The 20,694-nt window shown below is 39.0% G+C and overlaps 1 protein-coding gene across 1 annotated transcript in view; it reads right to left on the minus strand.

Annotated features, from left to right (window-relative positions):
• Positions 1–20,694, minus strand: part of DAPK1 (death associated protein kinase 1) — a gene marked incomplete at its 5' end in the record, with an annotated part of 96,663 nt that overhangs the window by 2,908 nt on the left and 73,061 nt on the right. The window contains 8 exons of the mRNA XM_082497147.1: positions 211–331; positions 1,623–1,761; positions 3,964–4,161; positions 5,974–6,162; positions 8,549–8,771; positions 11,545–11,622; positions 17,344–17,442; positions 20,067–20,264. Of these exons, the coding sequence (XP_082353273.1) occupies positions 211–331; positions 1,623–1,761; positions 3,964–4,161; positions 5,974–6,162; positions 8,549–8,771; positions 11,545–11,622; positions 17,344–17,442; positions 20,067–20,264 (1,245 nt within the window). The remainder of the gene's footprint in view (positions 1–210; positions 332–1,622; positions 1,762–3,963; positions 4,162–5,973; positions 6,163–8,548; positions 8,772–11,544; positions 11,623–17,343; positions 17,443–20,066; positions 20,265–20,694) is intronic.

The following is a 20,694-nucleotide window of genomic DNA, read 5'->3' on the forward strand; positions in this document are numbered from 1 at the left end:
CTCCAGATTTCAAGCTGCAATTGAACGTTGACTGACTCTTTGATGTCAGGAGTTTGTTTATCACCAGGTCTGTCATGCATGCTGCCAAAAAACCTGAAGCAGCACTCATTTCTTTAAGTTTCATAACGTAAGTACTAAATTTACAGTAAATTATTACACACGATTTTCATGTTTTGGCTGGCCCAACTCAGACCATTAGACTTTACTTACAGAAATTATCTGGCTTCTTATTTCTTGCAAGTGATTTCGGAGAAGCTTCATATCTTTAGACCCAGATGCTCCAGCATCCAAGACAAATAACTTATCTGAAATTTGCAGATCATTTCCAAATCTAAAAAAAGGTAAGCAATTATTTCCTTAGTCCCAAATCCAGTTTTATTTCTTAATACGGTTGTACTTCAATCTTAAATTACACAAGAGTTATTTTTCTTCAAGGAATGATGAAAGATGTTAAGTTAAGTACTGATTATTTTATAAGCATAGACAGTATAGCTGCTCTCAAATTTTCCTGAAAATAAACAGAAATGTTGAGAGATAATTGTTGTCTTTCCTAAGGAAGATGGCTGAAGATGCATAAGAAAATTACAACTGCATCACAGGACTTGTAATTACAAACCCAAACTTTTTACTAGAGAAGGCACAGCAGGAATTACTTCTTTTGAAGGTCTTCATATTTGTTGCTTGCATTCTTCTCACTTTAAATAGTTCAGTTGTCATTGCTATTGACACCATCTCTATTTCTCCCTTCCTTTTGACTTTCCAAGCACACGTACTTGTTTTCTTAGCTCTGGACTTATATGCGTGTAAAAGGATTCCAGCGCCAAAGATTACACACAGGTATTTTCTGCTGGTTTATTTCAATTTAGATACTGCCCTGACACTATTGTGCTGGAATTCATACATTTGTTTCTTGTACAGTCCAGAGAAGTGTCTGTGTTCACAGATGTGGATGCTTCCCCACTTAGGTGCACTGTGAATATAAATTATTGTTACTTTATATAATAGTATGTTTGTGAAAAAATCCCTATTTCCATCTACAATTTGCATGCTCTCCAAACATTTGCTGAAGGAGGCTAGAAGTTTCCATAACTTCTAGGTACCTCTTGTCTGATATTGTCACCTGTGTGACTCTACAATGTCCAGCTCTTCACAAACCGTGTAGAGAGTATTCCTCCATGCCTGTTTAGTTTTTTTTCCTACCCTTCCTAAATCAGTTCAGAGCAAAGGCTCACTCTCCTGTAAGGCTTCCTCTTTTTCACCCAGAGGTTGTAGCTAAGTACTGCCCGTTTTTCTGAGACTGGTGCAAAACCTTGAGCACCAAGATGTTAGACAGATGGTTGATACGGGCCTTTGGATGTATCCCAGTGTTTACAGGGTAAGACTCCCTGAGCCCCAACTCACCACTTGACCCGTTTTAGCTCACTTAAGGCAGGTCGCTCACTTTAATATTGGTAACTGTTTCAATTTTTGCACAATATAAGCTTTCTGAACATACTCAAAGTACTATAATATCACATATCATAAGCTACATAAAAACCTTTTACATATTCCTGTGCATTTTAGTATTCTTTCTTTTCAATTGACATGTTTAAACACTAAATATAAATATACTCCTCTCTTACCTGTTCCTGATTTCTTTCAACAACGATATGTCTTTGTCATACCAAAACTCTCCGGCAACGGGCCGAGGAAGATTCACTATGTCAGCATGTGTGGCGACCAAAACAACACGCAGGGGACTCTTCAGCTTCCCACCGAATGCTAGAAGAGAAACAAGAGCACTCCCTCACTATGACACATTCTTATGGAGATGGCTGTCTTACTGAGCCAGGAAAGTAGCAATACATTTTACATTATTCGTACCAATCACTTTTCAGTGGATTTACCAACTCTAAACATAGCCATACTGTGCTTACACCACTGGTGCTTTGCCTGTTATCTACCTACAGGATTATCTATATAACGTCCAGTTTGAATAGCTAGACTCTTTGAATAACGTCAGATACATTGATATGACATGACTTTATTGACTAATGTTTTTATTAAAACAATAATGCTAATGATATATCTATTAACTACAAACTATAATAGTGTGAAGAAAAACAATTAAAAATAACAGCTTCTTGAAAGGGTTTCTCATAATCTTAGGATGGTCCTTAATATTACAGGTGTAGAGTAGAGGATAAGTAGAACACAAAATGTCTACAGCATTCATACATTGGTATGAATGCTATTTTGCAGTACTTACACAAATAATGACCTCTCACTTAGGTGAGAGTTAAGTAGGAAAGCCTGGCAGAAACCATGAAAAAGAATAAGAAAGAAAGAAAGATACAAATGGCATGAATGAGGTGACAGTATGGAACACAGTTTTCAATCTTTTCTCAAACTGATCTTCCAGAAACGAGGAAACATCATTAGATTATTTTTTAAAAAAAAGATAGTACATCCAATCCTGCTATTTTAGTCTGACAAAACTTCACATGGAAGAAATATGCTTACATATTACATATCACTTCTCAGGTTTCATCAGCTAAGCTACAGAATCTTGGTTCATTCATAAAAAGCCACATTTTTCCAAATCAAATCTCTGCGTAGCACTTCAAGGTAAGTATTTTAAAATTGTAAATATTTTTTTGGCAGCTGAAGGCATGGGTACCCAAACTGAGCTGACCAGTATAAACACTGATTTAAGGAAAATATCTAAATAAGGCCGATAATTAGATTAGAAGGAGAAACTATTAGCTCAAATTCTAACTCAGTCAGACCAAGAACTAAGTATCCTTGCTAGACTGAGAAGCCATGAAAAGCTTTCAGCAATTGTAAGTTAAGTTTTGATACTTTTCTGCAAATTTCTGAGTTTTTACTCCCAGAAGTAATTTCATGTTGGTTAGATCCAAATACTCATATTGTTAACCTTGTGATTGGACCTAAAATGGCAAATGAAAGACATGCAGACGCCTGAACTGAAAAGGTCTGCCTTGGCTTATCATTATCATTATCTGGCTGAGACTATGCGTGCAGAATTGAACCAAAAACAAAAAGAGAGGGGAAATAATCTTCGCACAATTTAAGTATTTGTTTTGATTGTGTGGTGAGTCCCTAGCAGCCTTGTCAATGTCCATGAGCACTGAGTTAGCTCCACTGGCTGGAATAACATTTCGGTTCATAGAACCAAGACACATGTCAGACCGTGGCTCATCCATGAAACTGTCACAGTGCTCAGCGACAAACACAAACAAGTTATACTGTATATATACCTAGACCTACAGACCCTTTAAGGGGAAAAAAAAATGTTGTTGTTTGCCTGCCAAGTAACTTTCAGTTTGTTACAAAGCTTGCACGTAAAACAAGTAAATTCACCTAAAAATTGTGCAAAGTCTGAGAATATGTGAAGTGAAATTTACTAAACACTGGTTTCTGTAATTCCAGATGCACCAGAAGGTTAACATATTTGAAGCCCAAATACAACTCTAGTTAAGCACATTAAAGTGGTATGTGCTGAGAGGTAATGCCACTCCACAATGTCATTTTGTCCTGTTCTCACTGACAAGACTAATTTATGCTGGAAACTCTGTTAATTGGAGTTAGATATAAGTAGAATTTCAGCAATGCATCTAAAACTGGTTTTAAATGGTTCCAACTCTCCAAAAAACCTTTCCACGCAGGTTATCTGGCATAAAACCTCATCTGCCATTTACAGATGTAAATCCCAGTGCCACAAGAGTTGGCACTGTACTTCATGACCCTTTTTAGTTGGACTGATTGTTGTGTACAACTCTTCAGGACTGTTCCATAGAAAATTCCCTTTCTCTAAAAAACCTTTTGTAAAGTTTGTTTGAATACATGGGGATGAAGACACATAGCAGCACTCAACATGGAGGATATACAAACTTGCAGAGAAACACAAGAAGCTTTATCTTATAGTCCCCTAACATTTCATTAACAGGCAGAAGAGCATACCTATTGGCTCCTCAACTGGGACTAGTGATTTCAGGAAACTGAGCCAAAAGGTCACTTGGTTTAACTGGATTTCGTAAGGCTCCTCAAGACTAAAAAGCACTATGTGAATTGAAGTGGGATCATTTGCAGCAAAATAATCGTAACAGCAGAAATACACAGGATTCCCAGAGAATTCCCAGATGCTGAAATCACCAACTCCTGAAAAAGAGGCAAACAGATGAAGAGATCAAATCATATGTTGTCAGTAAGTGTGAAGCATCTTTCAGCCACAGAAAGACAAACAAAAGTGTTAATCTGATTTAAACTTTCACAAGGATAAATCACATGCACGTGAGAAAACAAGACTGCAAAAACAATCATGAAAAAAGGGAATGGGTTTCAGTCAGTCTCAGAGGCTGAGAATTTGGATCCTCACCATCTGTTCCCCTCTCACATTCACTTCTCTAGGACATTCAGCTGGGTGCCACATGGAAGCACCTGTGTGTCAAATGCATACAGCCTCACACATTAAATTGCCTTTTGCCTTGCACAACAGCAACGGATTTTGCAATTCCCTTGAAAAACAAGAATAAAGGCTGCCATTCTTTTTCTGCTCACCCCAAAAAGCTTAACTTTTTTTATTAATTTTTCTTCTTAACATGCCACTGCTGGTATTAAAAACAGCTGAAGGACATTCTCAAAGAAGCCACTTTGCTTTACAGAATTGTACTATCTATATCACATTGTTAAGTCAGGACTGAAGAATCACCACGTTAGGGATACCAACAACAACATGCTTCTTTTTGCCATCTCCTTTAGCTTCAGGTGGGAAAAGTATAAGCATGTTGCCCTGTATGGCACTTCCCAGACTCACCATCTGATTAGGGTGAAGTCTGATGAACCTATACTACCTTTATTTACATAAACGCTGATGAAGACACACCTCAAATCTCTAGAAGAAAAGCAGCCAGAAACCTCAAATCTGCTGTTATGAGTACAGCTATTCAGAGTTCACCCATGTGCACACTTCCCTTCTATATCAAGACAGCACAGAGAAAGAAAAGAAACCCCTACTGACAGTCTGTTGCACAACTCTATTTCACTGCAGAATTTGACTTGGTTTCAAATTGCACTGAAAGAGGAAATTAGCCTGGACAAAGAAGGAGGTTTAGCTACATGCCAAACTCTTCAACATCTAGGACAAACATTTTGTCACTGCATGTTTTAGTGTGCAGATACTGCGTTCGTAAATAGGTTTCTCTCTCCAAAATAAAATCTTGATTAACCCTAATTCAGCCTCAAAATTGCAAATGCTAAGGCATGCAAAACATTTTCCTTATTAAGAAGAGATCCTACTGGGAGATCTATGTAACAATTAGTATGGCTGATGGTGTATATGCACCATTTGTATGGTCTTCTTAGTCAAAAAAACCATATATGTACTTATGACAACTTCTCTGACTGACCCCCCCCCCCCCTTCCCACTAACTGGTTCCAATTGCAGAGCTGTTAGCCTCCTTTCAAAAAAAATTAGATCAGAAGCTCCATTCCCCATGTTGGGTGAGCTCCAGGACTCACCAAACATGTTCCAGACCTGTCATGGTGCAGGAATGGTAGGTCCTTCATACATCTGGGAACCACTTGAGTCTATGGGACCAGATTAAATCTGGTAAAATCCCCAAACAACATACAGTATAGGTGAAGGAGCTTTCACACTAGTAGCTGGTCTCCCAATCCACTCCTATTGCACCAAATCCCTCCTTCCAGCTGCCCCACTTACTCATCTCAAAAACATTTCTATGTGATACTATAAGGATCTGACACAAGTGATTACTATGCGTATTACAGGTAGAGAACAACACGTAGATTTACTTTCTGCTTAAACAAACCAAAGTCCACCAGTGTTGGATTATCAACCACTGTCACTACCATACCAAGTCAGATTTTTTTTTGTTTTTATTTTTAAAAAGAAGCAACATGGCATTAACTGTCCCACAGCACTAAGGCGTGACAGCCCAGGGCTCTGCTTACCATGCAGACAGGCATTTTGAACATCAATGGCCTTGGTGGACTGGTCATCAGCAGAGAAGTGAGAGTGATGAGCAGGTGAAACAAAAGCTTCTAATACTCCTTTGGTCAGGCCCGGCTCAAACATCATACTACGGCTTCTTACGCTGACATTCTCACAACCAGGATAAAGATTCATAATGCTTACTGAAACTGGGTCAGGGAAAGGAAAATGAGATTACAAACCATGTGAAAATCACAACTAGATCACTTCAAAATAAGTATGCAAAACATAAAAGCTGAGTAAAAAAAAAAAACAAACTGCGCTTCAAAGAAAGGTGATGCCTACCAAGCTGTGAGCATACACAAATACATCCTCATTCTGAATGATGAAAAGGAAAACATTAGAATGATCCCATGTGGCACTTATTACCCTTCAGCAGACAGACCGCTGGGTGGGAAGCATAGAACAAAAATGGAATGATTTGGAAACAAAAGGTTTCAATAGTTAAAGTTCTTCTATATTGCAAAGTTCTACTGCTTTTTTAGCTAAGGGCTGCAGTTTCATAGCATGGGCTATTTTTATTGGCATGAAAATGCTACACATTCATATAGTTGATTCCTGTAAGGATAAAAATAGCACCATGTAACACCTGTTTCTGGGGAGGTGGAGGAGAAAAGCAGGCCCTTAACCAAAATTATTTTACTAATAATCAATTTGTTTAGTTCTTTTTTAATTCAAATTCCCTAAGAGTAAACGCAAAACAAATGGGCTTTTTAATTGACTTGCACCATCTAGTGGAGAAAGTAAAGATTTCTTTCCTCCAATAGGTTCTGAATTCTAATAGTTGGGTTTTAATATAGAAAGAAACTACCTATCCGCTGTAAAACTATACTTTCATGTTTGATCTTCTACTGTAATATTTAGGCTTTTGTAAATAAACGCATGACGAATTCCCATGCTTATTGTTACAGAATTTAAACAAACATAAGCACACGATCAAGTATAGACCAAATTGTGCTGGTTTACATGTTTATCTGATTAGGTCACACAACCCATAACATTATTGACATGTTATATAACGATTTTCATCCAAAAAGAACAGATACTGAAACAAGCCAAACCCCCAAAATCCAAATGTTATAACACCACTACAGTAGCTTTTTTTTTGGCGTAGTACTGCATAACTTTCAAGCGTGCATAGCACTGCACAAATTTCTGGATTTACATCTAGGTAGCCTATTTTTAAGTGCATACTTCAAATTCACCATTATTTCTATAAACAGTTGCTAATGTGACTGGCAGTCTTGTTTGATTTTATGATAGTGTGAGTGCATAACACTTATTCTCTGGTTCTGGTACCAACCAACATAAAAACATCTGTCTTCAGTCAAAACCTTTCTGTCACTGCCTCCAAGAACTGATATTTTATGAGTGACTTATCTGCCCTTCTGTGACACAATAAATTAAGATAAATAAATCAAGAACTTCTGACTGATTCATTTAATCAGTTTCTTTATTCTGTTGTCACAGGTGTGAGCCCCTTGTGTTAAGTGAACAGCAAATAAAGTAACAATCTCTGTGCCAGGTATCTTGTCTTATTAAGCCACTCTGAGTGTACCTTATAGCTTTCTCAGGTGACCAGAGAGAGATATGAAATCTACTACTAGCACTGTTCTAACGCTACCTAAAAATGGTAAATGAAACCTACACCTGCAGGTATTATCCAAATGTTTTTAAAGAAAAAGGAAACCCTGACCTCATCTAAAACTTCCATAGTAAGACTACTTCTAAACACCAACTTAAACTTGAGCTCCTTGAAGTGCCTGCTTAGCTTTGTATACATGGCACAGCTCCTCAGTGTTAGAAAAGGGACCTGGGCAAAGGATTCACTACTTTTTCAAGTGTACTGTCACAACTGTGGGTTCTTCCAAAGCTGGGTACATGTTGAAGTATAAACTTAGCTAGTTCCTCCACATCCTAACGCTCTTCCCACTTCACACAGACCAACTGGTGCTACATGGGCAAAGTTTCCTTATTATTTGCACCTATTTACTTCAGTTTAGAAAACCTTCATTTTCACCTTGTTTGGAGACAATTTTAGACACCTCTCACTGGTCTAATCCACTCCTGTACCTTACAGAAAAGCATTCCAAGGCATCAGAGGCAGTACTGAATCCTCTGTTGTTACTTAAAGATCACATACAGATGCAGCACATCAAACAAAAAGGCTGACAGAACGTACTGCACAAACCCATGATGGTGGAATCTGGTCACGACACTGGCATTCATAGCCTAGGACTTCCTGTGAAAAATAAATGCCAGTGTTCAAGAGTCCTGTCCTCCACTCTCCAAGTTCATGTATGCAGCATGTGAGTAAACAAAACCTTAACTACTCCTACACCCTTCACACCCGCTGCTCCTCTTTGCTCTCAGGTCTCTTGTGCACAGAGAAGTCAATACCCTCTCCACTTTGCTTTGGTTTCTTACATGCTTATCTTGTCCTATGTTTTCCAGTACACCCAACAGCTCTTCCTTAGGAGCTACACAAAGAAGAAAATGTTTTCTTGTTCAATCATTACAGCTCTGAAGTCATACCTGAAGGTTTGGAAGACAAAGGAGATGGAGGGAATCTGGTTGAGTTTGTGGAGGAGAGCCTAGGCCTACGTCTTCGGAAAAAGCTTCGTATCAGGCCACACTTGAGAGACTCCACAAGAGTGGTTTTCCCAGCACCAGAGTGTCCAAACAACTTCAGTTTGATCCGGGGCTGTGGATTCTGTGTGTGCCGCAGCTGCTGGATAAAAAGCCCCCGGTGCGTATCCTAAAATTCAATATAAAGGAGAAATCAGAACACATGGCACAGAAATTCTGCCTCCCAACAAACTCAAAACACGGGGTTTAGGTAATGTTTTCTTGCCAGGTTGGTGTTCATCTGGATCAGTTCCCCCATCTGCTTCATCATACTAATGATCAGTTACTGGCAGAAGGGCAGGGACAGGTAGACAAGGCACAGCTGAGTGCTTGCTACCTTGAGCCTTCATGAAAATCACATGACTTCAGGCTCAATATCAGTGAATGGGATAATTTTGACCTTGTTGGAGAGGGCAAAGTAAGAAAAACTAGCCTCTTTCAGTGCTCTTTCTCCTTACCTATGAGTCTCAGTAGCATAACAAATATCCATAATCTTATATTATATACATATGCAGCATTGAAGAATTTTGCAGTGACAGCTACCACCTGAGCAATCTGAAAACTCAATGTGCATTTCTCCTCTTCTTTACATCAACTTTTTCTGTACTACTTGTATTTGGGGGAATTCTCCTCTTTCCTCTCCCTCTTCCTCCCACCCAGTTCTCTGTTTATTTCCACTTCAGTTCTTTGCAAGGTAAATATTGCTTTTCCCAGACCACTCTTATCTCTCCCCACACACTTATTCTTCTTTACCTTAAAAGACCTCTTGTGTAACTTCCATTTTTCTACCCCTCCACTGCAAGTGTACAACCTTCAGCCTAGTTTCCCTCTTTACTCCCAGGCCTCAATAGATCTGCCTCTCTACTTAATTCTCCTCTCACTGTGTGCATCCATTGTCTCTTCCACAGCTGTGTCTCATCCTCCTACACAGGCCTTCCTCAAACCCAATCACATTTCCTACACAAGACCTTTCCAGTTTGAGCTCCCCCATTACCCCTCTGCATCTTGTCTTGTAGTATCTGAAGGATACTCCTTCTGTTCCTGTCAAAGACAGAGTCAGGAACAAATAAATCAAACCTGTATTTTCTCTTTGCCCAGCAAGAGGCAATCAGACATGAAGGCACTATTTTCCACACAAACTGAGCTTGAAAGATCAAGTCAGCAAGAGGACGCAGTGCAGGACAGCAAACTACCAAAAGTCTCTCACCACAAAAGACATCTTTTATGGAAACAGGGAGATAGCAGAAAGGGAAGGGCAAAGGAACTAGTTTCATCTTCCCTTCCTTCATTCCCCCATTTGGAGCTGAGAGAGAGGGTCTGTTGTTCTGCGTTTGTACTCACTTTAACATGTAGGATGACTCATTAAATGAGCACCTACAGCCCCCCAAGATTATAAGCATGCAGCAATTAAGCCGAGAAATCTGACAGAAATAGTAGCACATATAATTTAGTTTCTTCCTCGCTAACAGGCATTTATTAAATAAGTTAGTCACAATGCAAATACTGCACACCCTCATGGTTCCAGAATCCTCTGCAAGAGCCACTATGACAGTAGATTCTTCATGTGTGTGCTATCTGGGACAAAACCCTCCACAGGCACTAAAAATAAAACAAGTGTAAAGTACACTCTACTAAATGATATTGACAATCTTGAGAAGTACTAGACTATTTTCAGTGGTTTGATGTAGTCTATTAATTTCGATTGACCAGATTCTCTGTTGAAAAGTATACTTTGATAAAGTATATAATTATTATACATTTTCCCCACGTATATAGGCAGGCCTTCAATAATTAAGTATACTCTGCTATCAAGAAGAGAGTTACCGGCTACTAACATCTCTTTCAGAAGAGATTTAGATTTATCTGACCTTCTCTCTTTTGCTCTAGGTCAACTTCTATTATTTCCATATTTACATCATGACTAAACCACAAAATTATCCACCTGCATGCAGACACAGGCAAGGGTTCAGTATGGTGATACAATTAAGCAAAATGGATCCTGTTATGACAAATGTTTACAAAAGCTATCATTGCAAAGGAAGCCCAAGCTTTGGCACTTTCTGACGTCTTCATTGACATATTTTACAATCCTAGCAAGTACAGATTTGCTAGCAGAACTGAAGGACATGATTCTACTTCCACCTTGACAATGCCTGCTATACACCGTCTTGTAGTGCTACTCTGAAACGGTCATTTATTTCAGTTTTCCACAGACCCATCAGGATAATTAAAACAGGATTGTTTTAATTGGTCTGGCTCTTGCCTGTAATCTCCAGGCAAGTGCTCCCTGAACCTTCATGGTATGAGGGATACTGCCGATCTAGAATAACCAATGCATATCAGATATGTCAGACTCACTGCCTTACAACAAACTCAGATCACCTTTGCACTCTAGTTGACAGGGGATCTGGAAATAGTGAAATTGCAGAATTTAAAAAAAAAAAAAGACATTAAGAACTTATGCAACTATTCCACATGGCATTAGAGTACCAGAAGGGGCAGAAACCCCTCATACTTCATAACCCTAATGTAACTAAAATGGTGATGGTGGGGAACTAAGTCCTCTTGTGGGATGTGCTAATTCTTAACCATTTATTTTCCAGTTCCTTCTAAACACCTTAAATGCTTTATTAGGCATTGTCATAGACAGGATAAGATAGATCACTGGTGCAGGCTAGCTTAGCCATTTTTGTTAGTATGTAAATACTAGCTTTAACTAAGGGCATCGTTTCAAATAAAAAATGAAAGAAAAAAAAACAAACACCATTCCAATAAGGATTTTTGCAACAGCTTTTTAGAATGGCTTTGATGACTACCTTATAGTTTCCCATGGTCAAACTTTTCTTGGTATCTTGGTATCTTAAAAACATGAAAACCTCAGTTAAAATTAATGCATTCCCAACCTTTTTAAGTCTTGCGAGCAGACTGGCTACATGTTCATGCTGCTCCGCTCTGGCGAGATCTTCTGCTGTTTTCCCATCCTGTTAAAACAAAAATTATTAGCAGCAGTTCCTTCCTTTTGCCCTGTTCTGGTTCCAGCAAGGATGGGGTTAATTTCCCCAAGGAGGCAGGTATTCCATACATGTGACCCATGCCCAGCTATAAGAGGCACTAGCCATGGAGAGGGGGGCAGTTGCCACTAGGGTCGAAATCACACTATTTCAACCAACGAGTTCTGCCTTTTTCTGCCGATTTTTCCCACAGCTGTGGGAGTCGAGTGAGCAGCTGTGTGGTTCTTTGTTGCTGGCTGAGGCCAAACCACGACATGCACACAATAAAAAAAAATAATCACACACAACATTGCTTATCTGCTCAAGGCAGTAACAGAATTGCTGTCAGATGTAAATGAAATTGGGAGAAGAAAAAAAATCAATAACCAACAACCAGTAACAATTAACCCCTACCAGAATCCCTGGTTTTTTTTTAATTGTCAAAAAAAAAAAAAGTACAATGCAGAACAATGGCAGAACAATTTCTTTTACAAATTGGTATCTGGATGCCACTGCAAAAAGATACTTTGAATTCAGAGCTTGAGAGAAACACCAATAGTCGTCCCCCCCCATCTGAATTCCTCTTCTCACCAATTAGATGATAGTGATTTCTAGATATTACATACTGAACAGATCTAAAAGTTTAAAGAGTTCACAAAGAAGAAACACATCAGCATATTCACTAACATGAATAGCAGGTGAATTTTGTTTACTAATGGATAAAGAATGACAGTGGCATACCAGTCACTGGAGGTTTACAGAAAGCTAGAACATTGTAAGGCATGTGGTTTAAATTGCATCAGCAAATTTAAAAGGAGAAGCAAAGCTGCCTTCAGCATTCTGGTCTTGCCATTTAATCACGCATGTGTCACAGGTCAGCAGTTTAATATTAAATGGGCTGAAAGAAAATTTGCTCACTACTTTCACTTTTATGACTACACATTAATGCTATTATGTTGTTTTAAATTTGGGTAACAGGTAACTAATTTACAAGCACTTTGCTTCTTTCACGCTCTTGGATAAGAGCTTTCAAGTATTAAGAAGAAGTACTGTAAAACTAAGATCTCTTTCTTGGGCTTCTATCTTTGACTTTACTAGTTTTTCATGTGAACTTACTAGTTTTTCATGTGAAATCTGCATTGTCTTAAGTAGCTCCCCAAGGTTACTGTAATTATTATCCCTACATATGAGATAAACACCTTTGACAATAAACACCTTTGTCCACCTACAGAAACCATTTTCAGGTTTCCATAAAAATTATTATGTACTCCAGAACTTCAGATAATTCAGGCAGAACAGGAACAGAACATGAGCAAGAAACAGCCAGCCAAAATTGTAGTTGATGGTGTGAACTGACTAAATTTGAACCAATACTTTACCCTTAAATCCCTTCCATAGTTGACATTTAATTGCAGCTTTAGTAAAGAAACATCTGAATGTATTTTTTTAAATTAATTTTCCTTACAGAAGATGCATCAAAGTGGAAGAATCTCTTTGTCTGTGCTGACCCTACCCTCTAAATCCCAGTTAATCCTGACTGCCTGCTGTATGAGAAGAGTGGTCTAGCGGCTGGGCAGCTAGCTTCCCTCAGGACAACTGCTTGAATACTTCTAGTACTTCCTGAGTTTCCAGTCTTGAGCACATCCAAGGGAATCCAAAACCTTCAAATAAAGGGGAAATCTTAATCCCCTTCCCGAGAATCCCTGTGGTAACAGGATGCAACCCTCATAACCTAAAGCATTAATTTTATCTGGATCCTCAAATATTTGGCCTCGGCTTTAGTCCAAAGTAGGACTGCTGCAGCCTGGCCCTGCATTCTTCCAGTCTGCAGTATGTTCCTGTTGCAACATAAGATTGGAGACAGCCTGGCAAACTCTAGCACCAAGCACACATGCAGTGACAGATCCCTGCACAGGCATTGTCCCTTTGAATCACAGCAGGTCCCACACTTCTCAATGGGTATGGCACAGCTGCCGTGGCATGGCTTTGGTAAGTTGCCACCCTGCCTGCTTTGTCTCATTGCTTCACAGAGGTTTGTTCTGGCTTCAAGCCTGGCTTTGGCTAAACAGCTGTACTCTGATACATCATTTGTTTAGCTCAGTCACAGCTATTTGGGCACAAACACAAAGGAAATAACTGTCTGGTAAGTATTTGGCTAGGAGTATGGCTCAGCCAGAGACTGATTGGTGAGCATGGTTATAATGGGATGGAGGTGACTGCTCCCAAAACTGGAAAAATGGAAAAAGGAATGGTTCAAATGGCTAAAAGTCTAAATAAATGTGTGCACAGAGCAAGCCTACCCATAACAGTAGGATGGCACTGTCATGATCCAGAGCTCCCTCCACGCTTCCTAACAGGTTCCTGAGCTCAAGATTGGCTGTCTGATACAGCTGTCTAATCTTGGTTCAGACTGCTGTGAAGGAAGAAGACCTGAAAACAAGCCCCATCAGGGACTTTCACGCTACCTTTTGCTCAGATGTTGCTTTCAGGCTGAGGCTTTTGCCCTGGATTCTCACCTGAGCAACACTACAGTTATATACCTGCATGTGGCCGTGTATCCCATTGACCCGGACCCTGACTTCCAGGTTTGATTTTGAACCTGTCTCTTCACTATGAACTTTCCTGGTGATCACTAGACCCTTGGCTGACCATGGTCATCGAGCTCAATTCCTGACTTTGACTTAACCTCAGACCTGTCTCATTGTTATGGACTTGTCTGGTGGCAAGTCTCAGACTTCACCCCAGACTCTTGGCTGAAGCTGGCTGCCATCACTGGATCTGCGTTGCTTGCCTTGCTTGGGTACTGTGGGGCTGGGCCCCTGTTGATGAGGACACCATCCCTGCTTGCCTTGTTTACTCTTGGCTCATAGCTCACACTCCCTTATGGAGCAATGCCTTAGCAAGGGCATTGTCTGACAAGCATCATTGTTGAAGTTCATGGTCATCAGACCGCACAGTAAACAAGACAGGCAGAAAGGCCCATGGAGTAGGTGAAGGATACCCCAGAGCACTGACAACAAGCACCAAGAACAGCAGAAAGACGTCTAGCTCAAATTTACCCCCAAAAAGCATTTTGAGATGTTTACATTGACAAATGCTAGCAGTTCAGTTCACACATTGGTTGAAAATTTAGACTCAGATCTGGAAGCTCAATTTATTGATTTAACAGGTGGAAAAAGCATTTGCTTCCATGAAAAAGAAATGAACAAAGTTCCCTATATTTGTCCAAAACTATGAACAAGATGAGGCTGTGTAATTCTCTGGATGTACACTGCAGGATGAACTGTAGAGCCCAACAAGAATTAGAAAATACATACAGAAGCAAAACAGCAAACAGGTTTCAGTAAGTCATTTTCCTGCTCAAGTTTTCTTGAAAAGTACAAGGCATCTATACAGTGGAATATCAATGTGTAAGCAAAGCTGGCATCTGAAAAGGGCTTGGTTACATAATCCATAAAAGCATATTTGACACCTGGTGGTAATATTTCATTGCAATTGCTGACTTGCTCCTTAGCTGTAAATCAGACAGCTATACCTGCAAGAGCTGGTCCCGAGTTTAACTGGCCATTTGCAACCATCATAGAATGGTTTGGGTTGGAAGGCACATCAAAGATTACCTAGTTCCAACCCCCCTGCCATGTGCAGGGACACCTCCCACTAGACCAGGTTGCTCAAAGCCCCATCCAGCCTGGCATTGAACACTTCCGGGAACGGGGCATCCACAACTTCATTTACAGTTTTTAAGCAATCTGACAATTGGTGCGATTTTAGAAACCTCTATGAGGTTTCTAACATAGTGCCAGCTAGCATGTGAGCACAAAGATTTTTTGGGGTGATATTCAAACACTGGAAATGATTGTATGCTCCGGGAGCATACCATCTTCTAAGGTCATGTAACAACATTCACGCAATCAAATTAAAAATCAAACTAGTCCTAAAATGGGCTTTAGCCTGGGGAAGAGGCAGGTAAATTGTACTGCAGCCCAGTTAACACTGCAGAAAAAGTTAGCTCCTTAGAAATGGCATTCTGAGAGAAGAAAAAGGTAATTAATTCTACTGCACTGGCTTGGAAAGAGCTGTTAATAAGACTTTTCAGAAAAGTTTGACATTCACCTAGCAAACTAATGCAAAACTGAAATGCTATTAAAATCACCACACACACTTCCTCCCTTTGTCTCCTTGTTTTCCCTTCTCTCTGCCACAATGCTGCTGGAATAATGTTATTTATATTCAGTCTATTTCTCCTACCAGATGCAATATCAGCATGATTTACTTTATCGCCTTCCAACTGATTTAACTAAAGAGATATAAAGTGCTTTTATCTTGGAAGGACAGGGTCTGCACAGGCAATTATACCAACATAGCCATCATGACATAAGTGATGTTAGCTCAAGATACAGCTCAAGAATTCCCTCATCACCTTTTTGTTGTATCTTATCTCTACAGTATGTAGTAGTGAAACATACAGATACACAATGGGACACACCAAGGAAAAAAAAAGAAAAAAAAAAGGAAAGGGACAAAAACAGGTGACAAAGGAAAATCTGTAAAACACCTCACAAAGTCTACTGCACATACATTTCATTATTACTGATCAACAGGGTACATGCAATCTACAATCTAGCATTATCTAAGAGTTATTTTTAGATACTAAACTCGTTTAAGCCACCATTCCAAGTTCACTGGTTTTGATGCCTGCTTTTTGAAGGCTTCCTCCTGCCACATGAGATACACACCGTAGAGGAAAAAAGCACAGTGCTAAATGTACAGGAAAACAACAAACAGATTTGTATTTTCTACCAAATGGCTAAAGCAAATCGAACAGAAGTTTTCTCCTTTTCCCTCCATTTCAGCCATCTCAAGTATATTTTGTAAGAAGAACTTTGAAAAATATGGACTCGACTGAAGTCTAATCACATGATTTCAATATATACAGCAATAGTTATTTCCATGGAGAATGCTTTGGTTACAGGGAGTAGCAATGTAAACTGATCCAACGTATCCGAAAATAAAACATGGTTAGTTTGTTCAAAACACAGGTAATGGTGTGTATGATGCCTATAATGTATCACGTGTCCATGAAGTGTGCATGATGAAGGACACTTCATTCCTGCTGTGTATATGACAGCTAGGAGGACGTTTCTCACTTTAGTGAGAATGAAAAATACCTTCAGTGGTGCTAATTGGATGCAGTGGTGCTGACTGATCTGACAAATTATTTGTTTTACAAGGATACTTGCATGCTAATTCACTCATCCATGCACCCACACATCTCCCACCATGAAAATAAAACTTTTTAATCTCCCGAAAGGAAGAAAAATATTTAAGATATATAGATACATTTGTATGGTAATGTTACCTGACGTGGGATCACACACATCTTAATAACAGTGGCCCACTGTGCTTACAGAAAACACAATGCCACAAGTGATTCTTAGGTGAAGAAATTCTTAGGTCTATATGAAGTGGTAGCTGTACTGTACCTTAATCAGTTTCAAATTCAGTTGTAAGAAGGGAACAAGTCGACAACAGAGAATGCTTTTCAAGCTGTGAACATTCAACAGCCTAACTGTTTTTTTTTTTTTTAATTTCAAAATGTTACTATGTTCGACCATTAGGGTACCCCCTCTCCCTCCCCTGAAGAGATTAATTCATTTCCTACTATCATACCTAAAAGAAGAAAGAAGCATAACACTATCTGTCAGTACTTACAGAGGTTAAAGCTTCTACGTTGGCACCAGTAAGACACAGGAACCGGACAACATCAAGAATGCCATTGTTCGCTGCCAGATGTAAAGGTGTTCTTCCATACTAACATGGTAAAAAAGTATCATTATGTCAACACATTGCTCCAAATTTTATGACTAATAATTAAACATATTGACAGTCACACATACTGATACACAGCAAAGGTCTTGCAAAAACTCCCAAGAAAAGTACAAAGCAAAAATTGTAAGAAAAAAGCTTATGCACAACAGCTTAAAGCTCAATTAGAAACAAAGACTAGATTGACAAAAAATAGGGAACAATTTTATAGTTAAATGCCCCACAACTGTGAAGGAATCCTTTAGAGTTTTTTATCTATATTTGAGAACGTCTTTCTAATTTCCTGTAAATTTAATTCCATTTTGCTTAATTAAATATGAACCAGTTAAGCAACACTAAATCCTTAACCTTTAAAACTCTGGATTCTGTTTCAATGCAGGTATTACTGAAGATCACTTACGTGCAGTCTCCCCCCCTTCCACCCAAAGGAATAAAAGGGATGAATGCAAAAGTCAACCTGAAGGAATTTGTGCTTTCAGTGACAAAGGGAAAGAGCTGTAAGTATTCCTTCCCCAGTTGTTGCTTCCCCCCTAAATCTCTCCACTGACAACAGATCCTCATGACACCCACTTCTGGTCTTTCATGTTCAGAGCTACTTTATCTACTACCTATCTAAGATCACTACGGTGTGTTCTCTGCTTGTAACTCATCTTACTATACCTTCACACATTTTTGTGCTTTCAATACTGTTCTCCCTGTTTCAACCCTTCATTCAGAAACAAATTCACAAACTTACTTCACAAATGAATATTTGAAAGCAAAGCTAACTTTCTAAGAACCGGAAACTGAAAAGACGCCTGGCTCCTCAAAACCATACAACACAACTCAAATGCATATGATGTTCTACTGCATATAAGTCTCCTAAAGAAACAAACAGTGCCTCCAGTCAGTATTATGTACACATGGGACAATGCTAGATGTGGACCAAGAATAGACAGTTGTTATGTTAATGCACTCCCATTACAGGACTCACTGGCTGAAGACGACCAGTAGAAATGAAGACTCTATTTGGTAAGACTCAAACTCCGCCTTTCAAACAAAAAGCACTCTAAAAAATCACTCTAGTATATGACTCATAAAAGCATAACAGTACACAAACTTTAAACAGAGTTTCTGTGGCCATGATCCCACCCCTACTGAAGATTCAAAAATTACTTTTTCCACAGCATGTTTGCAGCCAGGCCATGAATCCTAGCTCAGCATTCTCCATTATGAAAAGAGGTGCTAATCCAGCCTTGTGCTGCATTAACTCACCTTTCCCAAAATGTATTCTCAGCTGTGGATTTGGATTTAATTGCCTAGTCCATCAGGTTTAAACTCAAAGGCAGGACTGGGGAGCTCATTATTGTAAATTTTTTGACTTGGCAGCTGATGATTTTGATTATTAAAACCAAAAGTGATTGCACTGGACAACCCTCAAGCCAAAAGCCTCACAGCTTTCTTTAGTTGACTAATACAGAGAAGGTCAGTGCTTTGGTAATAAATGGAAGTGTTAACTAGCAAAATGTTATTGCCAGAATGCGTACTTTTCCAGAAAAACAAAGAAGCTACACCACCTTAATCAAACAAATTGCAGATTGCAACATAAAGACTTTTACGAATAACTTTTAAACTTAGAGCATACAAAAATTAAATAAGGCAGAGAAAGACATTCAGAGCTAAATATCAAGCTCTAAGCCCCACAGCCTGTCAGCAGAGTCCAACGGCTAACCTTAACCTCGTCAAACAAACCAAAGGAAAGTTTCCTGAAGCAGCTTACTTTTCTCTTAAATATCTCTAGGAAGAAAGCCAGAATGTTAATCCTGTAAAGCATCACATTCAGTTACCCCGTACACTGCAGCAATAACACAGCAGAAGCAGCACACGAGGTGCTAGTATCAAAGTTTACAGACAAGCTATTAAATGCTCTTGTTGGAGACGTGCTTTTTAATTCTGAAGTGCATTTTAATTCTGAGATTTCCTGTACCCTGCCAGTGACAATTTGTTTAATAGATAAATTAAATTCTATTCTAAGATAAATGTTTGATTAGGATTTATTATAATAAATCAACTCAATGCAGAAAACAAACTAGCCAATATAACACTTATTTTCATAACTGGGGATAGAATCTGCAGTTGATTTAAATCTCTTGTTAGATGACAGCACAGATCTTTTCATGTAATTTGGAAGAATTCAAGGCAGATTTCATAAAAATGTACCGGCCTTCAATTCTGTGTATGAATTACTGTCATTAAATCACATAAATTCCAACACCTGCTTAGGTGAGCAGCAATGTATTTCATCTGTTCTTCAGTGCCTAGATGTAATCTGCACAAAGCAAAGCTATACAGCAAGGGAATAAGGTTGGCATAGCCTTCAACATTAGAACTGAGTGACAAAATACACTGTGATAATTCAGTTGGGTTCTTTAATCATGGATCTTGAATCATCTATTCAGCTCAAACAAATTTAGGTAAATTTGCAAGTCATTTAATACTTTGCATTTGGCCATTTTAAGAGAGAAGAAATAAAAAGAAGACTATTTTTCATATGAGAGAACTGGAAAAGGTCATCTAATAAAATAGATGAGCTATTAAACAAAGTAGTTCAGTACCCGTATTCCATTTACCTTATTAGTTACATCCAAATTACAACTTGCTTCACAGAGTGCCATCACAATAGGAACATTCCCATCTTTGCAGGCCACATGCAAGGGAGTGTTGCCATGTCTGTCTTGGAAATCTACAAAACATCCTTGACTGATGAGAGTTTTAACTACTTCTATTTGACATCTTCTCACAGCAAGGTGCAGGGCTATATGACCATCCTGAAATCACAAGACAGCTTGTGAGATTTAATAATGCTAAAAATCAAAGCGTTTTGCAAAGTCACAATCATTTAATGTAACTGGGTGCATAACCTTTCCTCAAGAATCACAATGTTTTTCGTTTTTATTTTGAGGGTGGAGGCAGGGCAGTGCACGGTATCTGTCAGAACAAATGAGCTACGGGATGAAAGCAAATTTCTATTAAGCCATGGGGCTTTACAGTGGAATGGATGAAAAGCAAACACACATTCTCTACTGACATCTTCCCTAAGAGGTGGGAGAGTGACCAACTGTAACAACCAGCTGAGTATTGTAAACCACCCTACGTTTACTGACAGAAGTTAGTGCTGCAAAAGTCATGCAATCTGCTTAGTGATCAGTAACTTTAGAGACAGAGCTTTCTCTCGCCGTGGAACAACTTAAGGAGACA

This window comes from Vanellus vanellus (assembly GCF_965231255.1).
Source record: "Vanellus vanellus genome assembly, chromosome: Z".
Classification (NCBI taxonomy): domain Eukaryota; kingdom Metazoa; phylum Chordata; class Aves; order Charadriiformes; family Charadriidae; genus Vanellus; species Vanellus vanellus.